The 16,303-nt window shown below is 37.9% G+C and overlaps 2 protein-coding genes across 4 annotated transcripts in view; one reads left to right on the forward strand and one right to left on the reverse strand.

Annotated features, from left to right (window-relative positions):
• Positions 1–16,303, reverse strand: part of LOC102228431 (NLR family CARD domain-containing protein 3-like) — a 971,185-nt gene that overhangs the window by 745,789 nt on the left and 209,093 nt on the right. The window lies entirely within an intron of this gene.
• Positions 1–16,303, forward strand: part of LOC102237811 (plakophilin-4-like) — a 32,040-nt gene that overhangs the window by 8,305 nt on the left and 7,432 nt on the right. Inside the window, exons 3-11 of one of the 2 annotated variants that reach the window (XM_005809648.2) lie at positions 1,001–1,113; positions 2,127–2,161; positions 2,673–2,774; positions 4,439–4,593; positions 6,847–7,303; positions 12,065–12,235; positions 13,040–13,241; positions 13,371–13,503; positions 14,536–14,749. In XM_005809648.2, the coding sequence (XP_005809705.2) occupies positions 1,001–1,113; positions 2,127–2,161; positions 2,673–2,774; positions 4,439–4,593; positions 6,847–7,303; positions 12,065–12,235; positions 13,040–13,241; positions 13,371–13,503; positions 14,536–14,749 (1,582 nt within the window). Of the gene's footprint in view, positions 1–1,000; positions 1,114–2,126; positions 2,162–2,672; positions 2,781–4,438; positions 4,594–6,846; positions 7,304–12,064; positions 12,236–13,039; positions 13,242–13,370; positions 13,504–14,535; positions 14,750–16,303 lie in introns of both variants that reach the window. The other variant, XM_005809647.2, reaches the window with a different exon arrangement.

Genomic DNA, 16,303 nt, shown 5'->3' on the forward strand with positions numbered 1-16,303 from the left:
TCCACGTCGATTTTAAACACTTCCTGCCTGGTTTTAAGAACATTTGATGGCATTTGTTGCCTGCAAGGATGGAACAGCCAGTTATTACATTTAATTTGGAAGCTCTGTGTTACATAAAGCCAAATTGTTTTGAATAATTAGTCCCAAAAACGTGATTGATTATTGAGCTTCTGGTCTTATTTCTAAGATGGAGTCCAACCATTCTGCACTGAAAGCTTATTTTAGCTGCTTGTGTCTAAGATCCATGTCTCACTAACAAATTAAGAGACTTTCCTTGTAGTTTTGCCTTTTCTTTTTGCCACCACAGAGTCGTGTAAAGCCCGAAAACCCAAATCTGCTTCTTCATTTCCTGCTCCATTTGGCCAGACCATCATTCAAGAGCAACCTATATGACATGTATTGCAAATACTGAGACAAAGCTTAGCTTTAGAATACCTAAAATAAAGAAAATGTTAAAATAAAATAGTGTGACTAAACACAAACTGATGCACATTACACAGAAACATGTTTACTAAGCCAGCATGCCACCAACACACTTGCAGCCAATAGATAAATTAATTGCTCTGTAAAATATGTACAAAATACTCATATCATAAAATGAAAACAAGTGACAGCACATACCTGTCTGGGTTGCTTAGCGACAGCTGCTCAGTCAGATCCTGTCCAGATTTCTGTTCCAGATACCGGCTTTAACTCACTTTCAATGTGTGCTATATTTTTAGCAGAAAACCACGGAGCAGCCAAGCTCACTTCCTTCTCTTTACATATATATTATTTATTTTGCTTTAAAACCAGTGCACTAGCTATTTAGCTAGTGTCAAAATCCTGTCACTTTTGTCAAAAATAGATAAAACATTGAAAAGGTTCATAGTGGTGAGGAAAAGTTTTCTAAAAAGCTGATTTTGTTTAATTCTAACTAGCATGGATAAATTGGGATAAAAAAGCTGCTGTATTATGGAAAACGTTGGTTTGTTATTGTTCTGTTCATGTTTCGCTGCAGGAGCTCCAGTTTGAGCGACTGACCCGGGAGCTGGAAGAGGAGCGGCAGATTGTGGCGAGCCAGCTGGAGAAGTGCATGCTGGGAGCTGAGTCGCCAGCGGGAGACAGTAGCAGGTACATCCTGTCTGCGCTTTTCTTTTTTCACGATGATATAAATAATTTCGTCTAAGAAATTCAGAATGAATTTATTTCAAGTTCTCTAGACACTTACATTGTTTCTGTTACAGATTTCTGTTTATTTGTTTTTATCACATAAAAAGCATCTAATAATCAAAGACAGTATAAGAAAAATATGTTTTATTAATGTTGATTAAAGCTGGCCAAACCAGTCTGACCCACTGTGAAAAACTCTTTACAATTAAAACGGGTTCTTCCCCCATTTTAGTGATTATTTGAATCAATAAGTCAATTGATTTAAACCTGAATAAATGAAATCCTCACCTGAAAACTGCTGGTTGTATTTACTCAGGTTATCTTTGTCTGATATTAAAATTAGTTTTCTGATGGATCTGAAACGTTGAAATGTTTCAGTTAATGTAGAAACAGGAGAAATCTGCATCTTTTTCACAGAACTGCATATATTTTAATAACTTTGATCCAGTTTGGATGGAAGAAACTCAACTATAAATTCAAACTTCTCTGCCCAGTTTGAGTTTATTGCAGTTTTATGTTATTTAATTACTGCAGGTGTCCAGAAACACGATGAGTGGCTCTTCAGTTCTGAGTTTGGCTTTTGGAGATGAAATGAGTGACTTAAAACATTTATGGCTTTGAGACTTTAATTACTGTAAAGTGGTTACAATCTCATAAAGTTTTAAGGTTGTTTCACAAAACAAAATGACATCTGGTAGTTTTATGTAAAATGCGAAACCCTTATAAACTCTCATTTTACTTCATATCTTTTGGATAAGCAACAAAACAATTCAGATTTGGACGGGTTTCTTTCAAAACTTAATTTATTTTCCTTTTGTTGTTTTGTTTTTACGGGTAAAGTGATTGTTCTTTTTTAGTTAAACGAATCTTCTTCCTCCTTCCTGGTTTGACTGAACATTAAGTATTCCTCTGTGATCTAATTTACCCTCTGCTCTCCTGTCTCCTTCACTTCCTCCTCTTCTCCGTTACCAAAGCTCTTCTGAGAAGTCGTATGCATGGAGATCTGCAGGTATACTTTCTTATTTTTAATGCGATATGTTAATATCTTTGCTCTCTGACTGCAGTTTGCTTCTGTGTTCTTCAGATTGAAGTTTAGTTTGAGGCTTCTTGTATTTTCCTAATCCTGCAGCTTCCGATAGAATCAGATGTTTATAAATTTGCCACCCGGGCGGCATCGTTTTTCCAGATGAGAACTCTTTATAGCCTCCAGAGGACTGAGGATTGCTGGCACGCAGCACCAGCCGGTCAAGCAAAACAAAACAATATTTCCGACTCTGACCGTGAGCTTTGAATTGAACCATTTACTATTCTGTCAAAGATCCTTCTCCTCAGATGTCAGCGCTATTATTCACATTATGCATCTCCTGCAAAATTGATAGTCAGTTATACAAAACCGTAAATAAAAAATGTTGCCACTTGTTTGACTTTAAGACGACTTTGTGAATGTTTAGCATCTTCCGTCCTCTCGAGCATTTGAATCCAAAGATGAATGTTTGGCTAACAGGGATGTTGTGTGACAGGTGGAGAGTCTCAGGGTGTGGCTGCAGAGGCACCAGGGCGCCACCTGGAGGTGGAGGAAGGACTGTACCTGCCTGAAGGGGACCGCGCCTCCTTGCATGACAGTGAGGGTCCGTCCACATCCACGAAGCACACAGAGGAGACGCTAACGTTTCAGACAGCAGATCAGATTGTTTTCACATTACAGTAAAATCTTCTTGAAGATTGAGGTAGTTTTTGGCAGTACAACATCTTTGTGCTTTAAAAGCAAGAAAAAATGTTAGTTTTGCATACAGGTGTGTGAGCACAATGACATCAGCAAGGGAAACTGTGTAATACTTTGCTACGTCTGCAGGATTTAATTGGAAAAATCAGCAGGATTAGCGGTTTGCTACTCTGGAGGCTTGATCTGAACAAAAGTTTAAAATATTTAAGAGAGTTGAAAAGTTTTCTAGAAGTGGATTTCTCATTAAATCCACAGAGAAATTATAAAAAACTAAAACAACTCTAAAGTTAATTAGGTAAATGTTAAAACACTTTTTTTGCATCTCATGAGTCGTGATCAACAACTGGATGTTACTACTGGTGGAAAAAACTTATGGTGTTAACGAACTTATTCATTCGTGATTTTAATTCTTATTTAATGGGTTTTGTATTTCTTCAATATTAGTGGAAGATCAACAAAGTTTTGCACACATTTGTAATGGAAACGCAGATAGTGACGAAATGCTTGAAAACAAGTCTTAAAATGTTTGAAAGTAAACATGGCTGCCTGATGGAGGCTCCGCCCCTTTTCTCTCTGCTGTTGTGCAGGTCGCGTTCAGAATGCATGCACGAATAAATTATTCTAACTATTTACAATTAGGCTAATAAAATGATTTACATTTTATCACGATGTTGTAAACAGTTGTAGTTCGCTGACAACGTGCTAAAACATCAAGATAAATGCAGGTTACCATGGTAACCAGTAAGCGTTTAAAGGCAGTAAAGTTTTGAGTGCATCAGCTGTGTTTACAAACAAATAAATCCTCTGTATTTTGGTCAAAAAGACATTTTTTCATAATTTAATCAGTAAAATTTCCTAATTAATTAATTAATTAATTAATTAATGTTTCTGCATGTTTAACCTGAATGAAAAACAATTTCCGGATCACTAAAACACCCAGAAACTGAAGTTTGTCTCCTCTCCGCTGCTCACGTTTTATTTTTAGCTGTAAAACTTCCTCTCTTCCTCACACCTGGAGCTCAGCGCTGCAGCTGCAGCGGCTCTCTGTCGGACATTAGGAACCTTCACTGGAGCGTTTGACACTTTGCTTCCATCAAGCCTCCTGGCAGCATGTGTTAAACCGCCAAAGATGGGCGGGTGATAGAGCGGAGCAGCTGGTGTGGCTGTACATTCTGATTTGAGCGTTTTGTTTGTTTCTTCTTCTCCACACTTTTAAATAATTTATGGGAATTGTCTCGTAAACACGGCTCGTATTTATGGTTCTGAAAGCCGTTTAACCTCCGACGTTCTGCGGTTAATTCCCACTTCGGTAAATACGCACAATCTGAAATGCTAAAACAAATTGCCTTTGGGCTTATTTGTATTCCATACAGTTGGAGTAGTCTCAGAGTATAAAAATATCCCCCACATGCTTCCTCTTCCTCCTCCTCCTCCTCCTCATCCTACAGCAGAAAGTAGGACAGCAGGTTGTTCAAGGAGCAACATAAAACCATAACGCACAAATCCATGATATTTAATAAATCTGTGATGATGTGGTGTTGTGATTATTTTGTGTTTTTCCAGGGTCAGGAGGTCATTCAGCCCACATGACCTCGTATTCAGACAGCGGATACCAAGACAGCAGCGTCAGTTATTACAGCAACCAGAACGTGGTGCGTTCAGAACCTCGAGCCTCGATATCGAGAAGCCCCAGAGCAGAAGGTCAAGCCTCTGGGCAGGTAGGGTTGATTAATGTTTTATTAATGATGTTTCAAAAGCAACTCTGAACAAGTTGGTTTTTAGCCTAGATTTAAAGGAACTCAGTGTTTTGGCTGTTTTGTAGTTTTCTGAAAGTTTGTTATAGATTTGTGGTGCATGGAAGCTGAATGCTGCTTCTTCACTTCTGGTTCTGGTTCTGGGGATGCAGAGCAGAACCAGAAGACCTCAGAGGTCTGGAAGGTTGCTATGACAACAACAGCAGATGTTTAAGTCGTTCAGTCATTTATAAACAGTAAGTTTATTCTCTCAGTGGAAGGACTGTGTAACTGGAGTCTGTCTTACTGCCAGCAGCAGCGTTCTGGATCTGATTGATTTTTTAGGCAGACATGTTGCAATAATCAATGCGACTAAAGATAAACGCACGGATGAGTTTCTCCAGATCTCGCTGAGACATTTGTCCTCTAATCCTGGAAATGTTCTTCAAGTGACAGAAGGCCGACTTTGTGACTGTCTTTATGTGGCTCTGAAGGTTCAGGTCAGAGTCTTTTACTACTCCCAGGTTTAGTGGCTGGTGAGAATCAGAGGAAGCTGCTTTATTCAGAATGATAAGCAGGACTGCAGCGGGAACAAGAGAAGAAGAAGAAGATTTGTCCTAGTTGGTAACTCATGCGGGTAAACCACTGGATCAGTTACTGGTTCAACTGGGACTCTGCATTCCTGTGACTAGAAAGAAACTGGATGGGATTGAAATGATTTAAATTTATCCTCCTATTTTTATGAACAACTGCCACATGAGTATACATAAAAACATAAAAACATAAAATGTTCCAGAAATCAAAGAATGCAAATGATTATTTTCTTATTTTTTCTTGTACTCTGTGTTTTACTCTGGCTTTTGTACTTAATATTACACAGTTAAAACCAGGTATTCACTTAAAAAAATATACAATATGAATCTCATTATTATTATTAGGAATTAAAAAGTGGTATTTTATTTAATAAATAGTCCCAGTATATAAATTGTCCCAGTAATTATTGCAATAAGCGATGATAATGTTGATTTAAAACCATTTTCAATGACATAATCTTAACTTTCCCCTCTTAAAGACCAATAAATGTTAATTATTTGTAAAGAACACTTAAAACTGAAACTGGAAAATATTTAAAATATCCAAAATAAAACTCAACAACCGAAAATAATAAATAGAAATTCAATAAGAACCACTTTTAACCAAAACCATAAATAAAATGGATTATGAAGTCTTTGTAAAAGAATAGAAATTATTGAGCTAATTTTGATTTGTCATGAGATTAAATGCTTATTATGACAGACTTAGTCATAAATGCAGCATTAATTTTTGACACCCATAATATAAATATTAGTTTCTTACTATTTGTGGTAACTTGTTAAGCCCAATGGCTTCTGGATTTTGAGTTTGAGTTAAGAAACATGTTGTAGATTTTGTCCAGGTTTCTATGAAAAGTTCCTCTTGGACAGTAAATGAAATCTTTTAATGTTCTTCAATTTCCTCTTATTACTGTGAAGCTTTTTAGATGAAAAAGCCCCGAAGTTAAAAACACAAATTTTAGGCCGCTAACGTAATGAGAGCTGGACAAAAGACCATGAACTCAACCATGGCGACTTTATGGAACCACACAGGAAGAGAATATATTCTGCTCTCACTGTTTCCACTGGCTGCTGCCTCCTGTTTCTTTTCTACTTCTGACTGACAGCAGCGACTGCAGCCTGCTAATTATTGCCATGAGCATCATGTCAAATTATTCCCCACCTTTAAAGTGTCACATTATTCTCTCTGTGACAGATGAAACAGGAATGGCAGATATTAATGAACTCATTACAATTTTCTCTTTATTTAGCCGCTTCGCTGGATGCTTGGTCACGTTTCACGTCAAACATCTGCAAAGCTGTAACCAAAGCATCAAATCAGTTAAATTAAATTACATTTTCTTTAGCTTATCTTTATTTTTTTTTTATTAAAGGTAAAACTGTATCACTGTCTCAGGTTCTGCTGGGTGCTGATGGTTTTTGTGTGTTTTTCTGCACCATAAAGCAGATTTTCAAGCCCATTAGCTCAAATTAATAACATTTCCTACTCAACACAAGCACACTTTAATAGTATCCCCACAAACATAATGACCTGTGAAAATTAAAGCCCATTTATGGAAGGAGTAATAAAAATAGAGTCCTTTATCAGACTAATTAAATGTCACATTTCCACTGGATTGGGAAGACTAACCTATTTTTTTCCCAGGCTTCCAGTCGGATGTTGAGGAGAATGGCTTCCCTCCCCTCCAGGAGCCAGTCACCCGGCTGCGGCACAACCGGAACCGTCTCCCCGTCCCGAATCTCCATGCGAACATCCCAGGGCAGCACCTACGACTCGCCCATCCTGTCTGAGCCCAAACCGCTTGCTGCCGTCTTCCCCGGCACCACCATGCCGCCCTCCTGCCCGTCTCCCACCTCCCCCAGCGACGCCACCCAGGCCCTGGGAAACGGAGGAGGCATCGGAGGCGGGGTCCGCCTGGGCTCCACCCTGTCCTTGATCGAGGGGAGGGCTTTGACGGGGTCTCCGCTGCGTTCTGGGATGACGGCGATGCCTCAGCACTACGGCTCCACACTGCCCAGACAGAGCCAGTCGCTGGCCTACGGCGCCGACCCGTACGGCCTGTACCAGAGGAGCGCCCTGCCGCGCCCAGACAGCCTGATAGGTCAGTCAGAAATACGACCAAATACCTCCTGTTGGGATGCAAACAGTTAATCAACCTACGATTAATATCAATTTACAGCTGCATATTAGGGCGGCTTTATATATATATATAAAAAAATAATAATTCTGAAATCTTCTAGAAAAAACACAGACATTTCTGAGTTTGAAATGTTGAAAATTTTTTAGAAAAACTCTGCAACTTTCAAATTAACCTCAGATATTTTCAGGAAAATCACTTTTCAAACTCCTACATTTCCAAGATTTTTCAAAAGATTTTCTAAGATTTTTTTAGTTGCCTTTTTGTATATCTATAACATCTGAAAGCTGAATATTTGTGAGAAAAAACTCAGAAATTTTGTGATTAATCAGAAAATTGAAAATGTTCAACTTGACACTTTGGTGGAATAATATAGAATAGAAATACCTGCTGGGAACTGTTAAAAACATAGAATAATAAAGTTTTACAGCTTTTGCTTTGGCTCCCTTAAAGAAAAGAAAATTCTGTTCTGTTTTTCTGGATATGGAATGCCTTGACTGATGCAGTTCTCCATCGTTTGAATCTGTAATATGAAAGGAAAGATAGATTGCATATAGATAAACTTGAAACTATTTTCTGTGTTGATGTAATCATTTAGTTTTGGTCTGAGTAAACAGTTTTTACGGTGCAGAGTCACTTACTGTATGTAGACTCGACTTTCTCTTCCTGCGTTTGCAGATGAAGCTTTTCCAAATGCAGCTGAATTTCATGATGCAAGCTGGTGTAAAAGAGGAATACAGAGGTTTCACTCTGAGCCGAGGCCTCATGCTAACAAAGCTGGAGGTTGTGATTGATGTGCAGGAGGAAAACAAGCCAGAAAGACTCACTAGTATTGAGTGAAGAAACTCAGCATGATCAGTGGGATTCTGTTGGATTTCAGGCTGTGAGGAAACAGTTTTAGTATCAGCAGTTGCTCCTTCACCACATGATTTTTTTAACAACCTTCGGCTGGATGTCCGATCACTCTTTAAACCTAATCAGATTTTCAGCAGGGGAGCCTTTCTGGGAGCTTAATATTAGTCAGCTTTATCCTGCTTGATCACTGTGATGCTGGATCTAGCTTTTAATGTGAGGAGAAAAGTCACCTTGCTTCACAGTTGGTTCTTTGCTTTTGGCCATTTCAGCCATTAAAATTCAGCAGCCCATCTAGTTTGTAATGGTTTTCTTGCATCATAGCATCTTTTTATTTTGCTTCACTTCCTTGTGGTATTGTTTTCTTTTCAACCAGTGACAGAAATTAATACAAATCAAAATTTTTTTAAGGGTTTCCCTGGCAACAGATGACCAGGAGGACTGTAAGATGGTCCTACAGTCTTCAAACTGTGTATTTTATTATTTCTATCTAGACCTGAATCATGATGAATTGATTATTGAAATAATTATCAATTAATTTAGTCATTGGTTAATTGTTAACTGGCGTGTTAAGACTGAAAAAACACATTCTGAGGGGTTATTAAGTCAAAACTGTACAAAAAATTATATAAAAAGTTTCCATTTAAAATAAAAAAATATTTTGTAAATACAAAACTCCTCAACATAGTTTTAGGGTTCAAATTTTGAAAAAAATAAAAGAAAAAAAGGCCTGTTAAGCAAATTTTGCTATACATTGATTAATTGATTGATCAAAAACTAATCAACAGATCACTGTATTGATATTTAGTCAAGCAGAAAGGATTGAGATTTTCACATGTTGATGTTAGAAGTATTTTTAGCTTCTACAAATGATCAAATTCTCACTAAATGAATGCTATTATTGTGTTTTAGATATTAAAAAAGCATTTTCTTATTTGAAAAATGGAATTGAATTTTATGTATTTTTTATTATTTCATAAAAAATGCTTAAATGAAAAATCTGCAGATTAATCATTAGATTAAACTAAAATAATTGTATCTTTCAGCTCTATTCTCTGAATCTACACCAGCTATAAATTACATCAAAAACCTTTGAACTTTCTCGCCGTTGTCGATTCATCAATGCTGCTGATTTATTATTTCCACCTTCGGATCAAAGAGCCATCTATCAGTTCTCGTTTTTGACATTTAGCTGTAACTTTCCTCTGTGGCCAGATGATGGGAGCTAATTGACATCCCTTGAGATCCAATCCTTCCACTTTGTGCCTCTCTGATTGGGTGAGACAGCCGCGTCTTGCTGAGAAACTTGAGAAAGGATTATTTCTGTGCTGCTGCCAGACTCTTCACTGAGCCCGGCTTACAAACGTCTTTGAGTCGTACTCTGAGCAAATTTCCCACCAAAAAGAAACGCATCACTGTAGCTTTGAACCGACTGTGTTTAACTTTGGCACCAGGATCTCTCTGAGCTGAAAAGTCTTTCTTCTGCAAACATTAAGCCAAATTTATCGTTCCTCCTGCTTTTATTAGCTGTTTATCGACGGCTCTCCCTGCTGAGGCTGCAGAGACGCAGATTTACTCCTGCATGCTGCCCAAAGCCGCTCACTCTGACCCATATAGGTCTGATTCTGTCGCAAAGCCCGACGCTGCACAGATTTGCAGATGGTTTTCATCCTGCTGTGGCTGTTTAAAGCTGCAGACGCTTTCATGCTCTTTTATGCTTCTGCATGTGTGAAAATGCGATAGAAATTCCTGCTAAGTGGCATATATGTTGTTTCCAGACTTATTCTGGGTTACCCTGCAGATCCATGATAATCCCAGATTACATGAGGGAGATAAGCAATAGATGGAGCCACATGATTAGGCCAGTAATAATAGTAGCTTAGGTAGTGACGGGGAATCTGCCAACAAGCAGAAGCTGACTGGTGAGCCTTTTTATTGAGAAAAAACCTTTACTAAGAAGTGTTGTTGTTGTTTGGGAGAACCAGTTTGGAGGCATCTAAACTCAACAGAAACTAGAAAACAGGAGCAAAGCACTGATGTATGGTTTTAACAGAGGGACAAATGGTATTAATAGTTTTAAAAACACATCAGCTGAAACTATTCTAGCATTTAAACTGCTAGCTTGAAACTGAAATCCAAGTGAAAAATGTTTTTTATTTTGTTTCTTGTGTGGCATCAGTTGGACAAAATGTTCTTGTTGTCCTACTGACAAAAGAACATTTTGTTTAAATCCTATTTAAAGTTTTCTTTTCCTTTAAGGTACTTTTGAGTCTTTACCTTAATCATTTTAATAGTTTATTAGATGTTTGTAATGAATCTTCACATGGATTTCTCATATATTGTATCATTATTGATACATCAGTCAATAAGTTTTGGATTTCATGACAAACTTAATAAAAATTATTACAGTTTTATGTAACAGTGTAATATTTCTGATGGTGTTTTTACACAACATCTGAAATAACAAACCATTTGTTCCACTTATTAAGCTAAAATCCTACAAAACCCAACTTACAGTACTTATGTTTTATTAAAATAATGTTTATTTTAATCGATCTTGTGCAGCTTAAACTAAAAATAAATAAAAGAATCTACTTTTTTAAAACATCCTAAAACACTTGAACAAACTTTGAAGTGAATTTATTCTCCTGGGGACCTTCTGATAGAGTCGTCTTCATAATTAATAGAGTTAAATAACATCCCGTTTTGTAACTGCTGTAATAATAAATGAGTCGGTCCAAACCTCTCTTCTTGAATCAGCTGTTTCCTTCTGCCTTTAAAATCCTCTAACTTGCAGATTACAGATCTGCTTTCTGCAGCTGAAGACTGGAAAGGGAGACATAAATGTCCTGACTCTGTCCCAGGCTCACATTTCTTTATGTTCTGCAGTTGATCTTAACAGGAAATTTATGTAAATCATAAAAAAAGAGAAGCGCAGCAGGGAAATGACTCCTTCATCACCAGCTTTATGTGCAAATCTTTCGCTTGAGCTGCTCAACTGATCCACTGAGTCTGTCCTCCCTCCCTCTTCTGCCCTGAAGCCTCTTTATAATTGGAGCGCTCTTTGAGCTGATCTGCTGCGAGATTGGAGGATGGAAAAACCCTTCGCCCCGTTTGTTTGGCTTGCTGATGCCAAGGCCTGCAGCAAACCCATTGACCAGAGTCATGGTGTGGATTTTAAGCCGAACGGCAAATTCTCTCTGCTTTTCATGCAGGCTTTTTGCACAAAGTCTCCATGAAATATGTATGTTTTCCACAAAAAGGTGAATAAAAGTAACAAAAACTGAAATTGAGCAAACATTTTCATTAACTGGAATGAATAAAAATCCTGATTAATGGGGAAAAAACTATAATTAACTGGGATTATATTGTGTGTTTATAAAACTTGCTAAAATATAGTGAAATTATAGATATAATATTCTACATTTCTGTGTTTTTGAATCTGTTAATTAGCTTTTCAAGCTGATGTGAAATTGATTTTTACGTCAGACTTTTGCTAATCCGCATAAGTCTGCAAAAGTTGGGAAAAAACACCAGTTAGTTGAAAATGGCATCTTCAGTTTAATATTCAATCAATTTATGCATAATCAAAAATAAATGATTACCTTTTTAATTCTGCACCTAAAACTCAACAAAAGTCTGAAAAACCTAAAACTACTCCTATAACTTGCTAATGATGACGAATAAAAACGAGCAAACACTAAAAACTAACTGAATTAGACAAAAAACCACAACAATACAGAATTAGATTGTAATGAAAAACCCAAGACTGTTATAATAAAGATGATTAAAACCCTTTGCATTGATCTTTAGTAATAATTGGTCAATAATTAGTCAATAGATTTCACGTTTTGCCTGTTTGTGTTCCTGCAGGGCTGCACAGCTCCTACGCCGGCCACGGGACGCAGATCGACCCCGAGCTGCGAGCCGCCCTGTCGCCAGACTGCCAGATGACGCCAGTTTTCGACGACCGCTCCTTCCAAAGCCCCCTGTACCACAGCCCCACACACGACCCCCAGGGCTCCCTCTACAGAGCAAACACAGGTACTGCACCCTCTCAACCACAGGACACAGATAGAGAATCTAAGTGATGGAATATTCAGTTAAAAAAATGTATGTACCATTTGGGAAACTAGTAAAATAATTTTAATTTAAAAATGTCCAATAGTAGGGATTATAAGAGAAGATTTTTTTAGTTTGTTTGTGGACTGAAGGTAAAAAAGATTAAAAGAGAAATCTTTCAGATTTTAATTTTTGTGATCAAATGTGAGGGGTGTGAATACGTTTACTATGTTGACATAATATAATTAATTTTCTCGACCTTTCAACAGTAATAAACCTCCCAAATAAACTGTAATCGTTCAGCTGGTCCCAGTTGTGGGAAGAAAATTATTTTTGCTGCCAGTCTTCAGATTTCTTCCAGCGCATTAATTTGCATTTAACTCATATTTAAATGGCACAAACAACCTGATCTCCACACCAAAGTCTGCCACTCCCCTCGTCTTAAGGCCTTTGCTTCTCCTCAGATCATTTCTTTTTAAAAGAAAACTCTGTAAAATGTGGTTTGCAGGCTGGGAAGCTGTGATTATTATTGCTCCCTGAGGTCAGCTCTTAATTAGGCTGAAGCCTTTCATGTTCCTTTGCAGCTTCCTAATGGAAAGAATTACAGCTGAGCTGAGCGCTCTGTGGAGGGCGATAGTGAAGTATCCAAGGAGCCATTTTAATTTTGTTTAGTCGTTATTTAAGCTGCCTTTCAGACATTGTGTTCAGTTTAAATGGTTAGTCTCTGTTTAGAGCTCGTAACGTAGCCGTGTTTTTTGTATTTTCTAACTCATGTCGCGCCCTCAGCTATGGGGACCCTTCCTCGGACCACAAGCCATTGCGGCACGCTGCCGTTCCAAAGAAGCAGCTACGGGCTGAGCTCAGCGGCGGCGTTCGTCGACTCCATCAGGGTGTCCACCGAGCCTGTGTACTCCCACAGACACTCGGCGCTGGTGGACCGGGTCATCACTCGCACGCCGTCCATCGAAAGCATCCACAAGGACCCCAGGTGCTCAGAAACTGCACTAGAAATGTTTTGACATGGAAAATATTTAGAGCATCTTATAAAAAAATATGTTTAGCTTTTGGAGTCAACATCCAAAGCAACAAACTGACCCATGATGTTGTCTGTGTTCAGGGAGTTTGCGTGGCGAGACCCGGAGCTGCCAGAGGTCATCCACATGCTGCAGCATCACTTCCCCTCCGTCCAGGCCAACGCCGCCGCCTACCTGCAACACCTGTGCTACGGAGACAACAGGGTGAAGGTGGAGGTAAGGTGACGAGGCATGCTGGGCGGCGGTCTGGCTAAAAATAAGACGACGCATCACGACAAGCGTCACTCTGAGAAAACCTGCTGCTGTTGGAGTTTCATGAAGTAAATGCGGTTATATTTCTCTACACCAGCTTTTCAGGATGTTTTTCATTCTACTTTCCTTTATGCATCACTGCTCTGGCTGTTTCTAAGCCTTTAAAGTTTAAATTTGACTTTTTAGGAAAGGCAGCCAGATTCAGAGCCAAAGCACCATCTGCTCCAAAGAAAACTTCACCTGACATCGGTGCCAACTTTCTCAGCACTGAAATCCTGCAGCTAACGTTTTCACTGTGGCTTCATATGCAGGAGGCTTTTAATTTCCTTGAAAATTAATTATGATTAATCACAATCGTTCAGTGAAAGAATAATCACCTAATTTAGTTGATTATATACTTCGTCAACTGCAGTATGCAGACTGAAAAAAAACGCTCTTAGAGTAGAAATTAAGCAAAAGCTGTACAATATATACATACGTTTTGCATTTAAGATTAAAATACCTTCTTTGTCTGTCAATTGACCTACTTATAATTCCTAAAGTGACAGTTTTAGATTCACTTGGTTCAATTCTGTAAAAAACAGATGCATCCTTTGCTACAAATTACAAAGCCTAAAGAAATTATGCATTATTGCTTAATTTAACTAAAATGTTTACTTTCTTTATTAAAAAAGAATTCAGTTATTTGCATCTTCTAATGTATTTCAAATATTGCAATAAAAAGGCTTAAGTGGTAAAATGAAAGTGTACTATTTTTTTTCATCCGAAATAATCAATAAGTTAATCAATAACTAAAACAATTGTTAGATGCAGCCCTAAAATGAGCTTTTAGTTTTTTAGAGACAGCAGAATCAAATAATTTCAACTACAATTTAAACTCAGAAGAAGAAAAGGAGAGGAAACATATTTATATTTGGAGTAAAAGTTTTAAGCACAAACAGTCGATTAGTATTTTAAGAATAACACAAACTCAACAGTTTGGTTTTGGATCTGCAGGTCTGCCACCTGGGAGGGATCCAGCACCTGGTGGACCTGCTGGATCACAAGACGCCTGAGGTCCAGAAGAGCGCTTGCGGAGCTCTGAGGAACCTGGTGTACAGCAAAGCCACCGACAACAACAAGGTGGCGCTGAGGAACTGCGGCGGCGTTCCCGCTCTGCTGCGCCTCCTCAGAAAAACCACAGACAACGAAGTTCGGGAGCTGGTCACCGGTACGCCTGTTAGCGTCGGCTAACTCTGCGCCACTTAGCTATCTGCAGCTACATCATGTATGTGCTGCGATACTATTTGATACAATCCAGAATATTGTAGCTTCCTTTGTTGTTACAACATGTTTCAATCTGATATGTTGATACAATATACAAGTTTTGATGCGATGCAAAATGTTACAGCACAGTTTGATACAATATGACATAATTTGATATAATTTTTGATGTATTTTACATTGATTAAATTATGGAAACAGTTTAAAAACAAATACATCATTACATTATTCTGCAGTGGGGCAATTGATTAACTCTTTGCCCCTGTTGCCTTATTTGGATCATAAGGCGGAGCCTGTTTATGACACTAACCAATCAGAATTAAGTTGGTCTCCGAAATGCCTCCTTACTCTTATCTAAACAATTTTTTGACAGACAGGCGTTTTTGTCGTTCAACTGCAGACTTAATATGAACATATTCAGCGAGATTTTGCTGTAATACTCCCACTAATACATTAAAAATAAAATGATATACAAAAAAAACATGAAAACTAGTTAAACAAAATATATAAATAATAAAAAATACATTTATGTATATTTTTAGAATTATTTTTAAAATCAATTTTCATGTTTTTTATTTATTTTACTTATTTATGAAGACTTGTTAAAAATAACACTAATCATAATTTATATGATAAAAAAATATATATATTTATTTGTTGTTTAATGCAAAATATATATATATATACAGTATATTATAGTAATATATATAATAAAACGTTTTTTTTTTCTTTTTTTATTTATTTATTTAGTATTGGAACCTTGCAATGAAACCTCACTCTATATGTAGATTATATATATATATATATATATATATATATATATATATATATATATATATATATATATATATATATATACATACATACAGTATATACAGTATATATATATTTAGTGAAGTACAACCAGATTCGAAAGGGTTAAAATATTTCTCTGCACAAACATGCAGCTTGAACAATTGATAGTCTCGGTGAGTTCAGCCTTGCTTCCAATCAAATTATTGGACTAATTCAGGAGTTTTAAGCTTTATGGATATTTATTATATCAGACATTTGATTTCAGCACCCAAATGACCAAATTCTGCCTCCAAACGTTAACGTGACACTCTGAAATCCCGCTGTGATGTACGTGGGAGTTCTCCTGCTAGCGAGGTCTGTCGGCCAGCTGGCCAGCTCGATGACTGCGCGTCGCTCTGCGGCTCCGTCTGACCGGCTGGCTGGCTCGCAGGCGGCGCATTAATCCGTGGATTGGCTGTTCGGTGGGAGGTGAGAGTGGCAGAGGCTTAAACACTCGCCGCACACTGTTGGCGGAGCAGATCTCGGCACAGCCGCCGGGACAGATGCTCAGATAATGTGCTTTGGAAACAGGAGGCGCCGACGGCTCGGCACATACTGTCGAGCACCAGCGGATCTGAAGCTGCTAGAAACACAGAGGAGAGTCCTTTCACTGAGAGCTGCTACTCTTAAACACTCAGCTCTGGATTGGGATGATTACAGAACAGGG

Source organism: Xiphophorus maculatus, chromosome 24, assembly GCF_002775205.1.
Source record: "Xiphophorus maculatus strain JP 163 A chromosome 24, X_maculatus-5.0-male, whole genome shotgun sequence".
Lineage (NCBI taxonomy): Eukaryota > Metazoa > Chordata > Actinopteri > Cyprinodontiformes > Poeciliidae > Xiphophorus > Xiphophorus maculatus.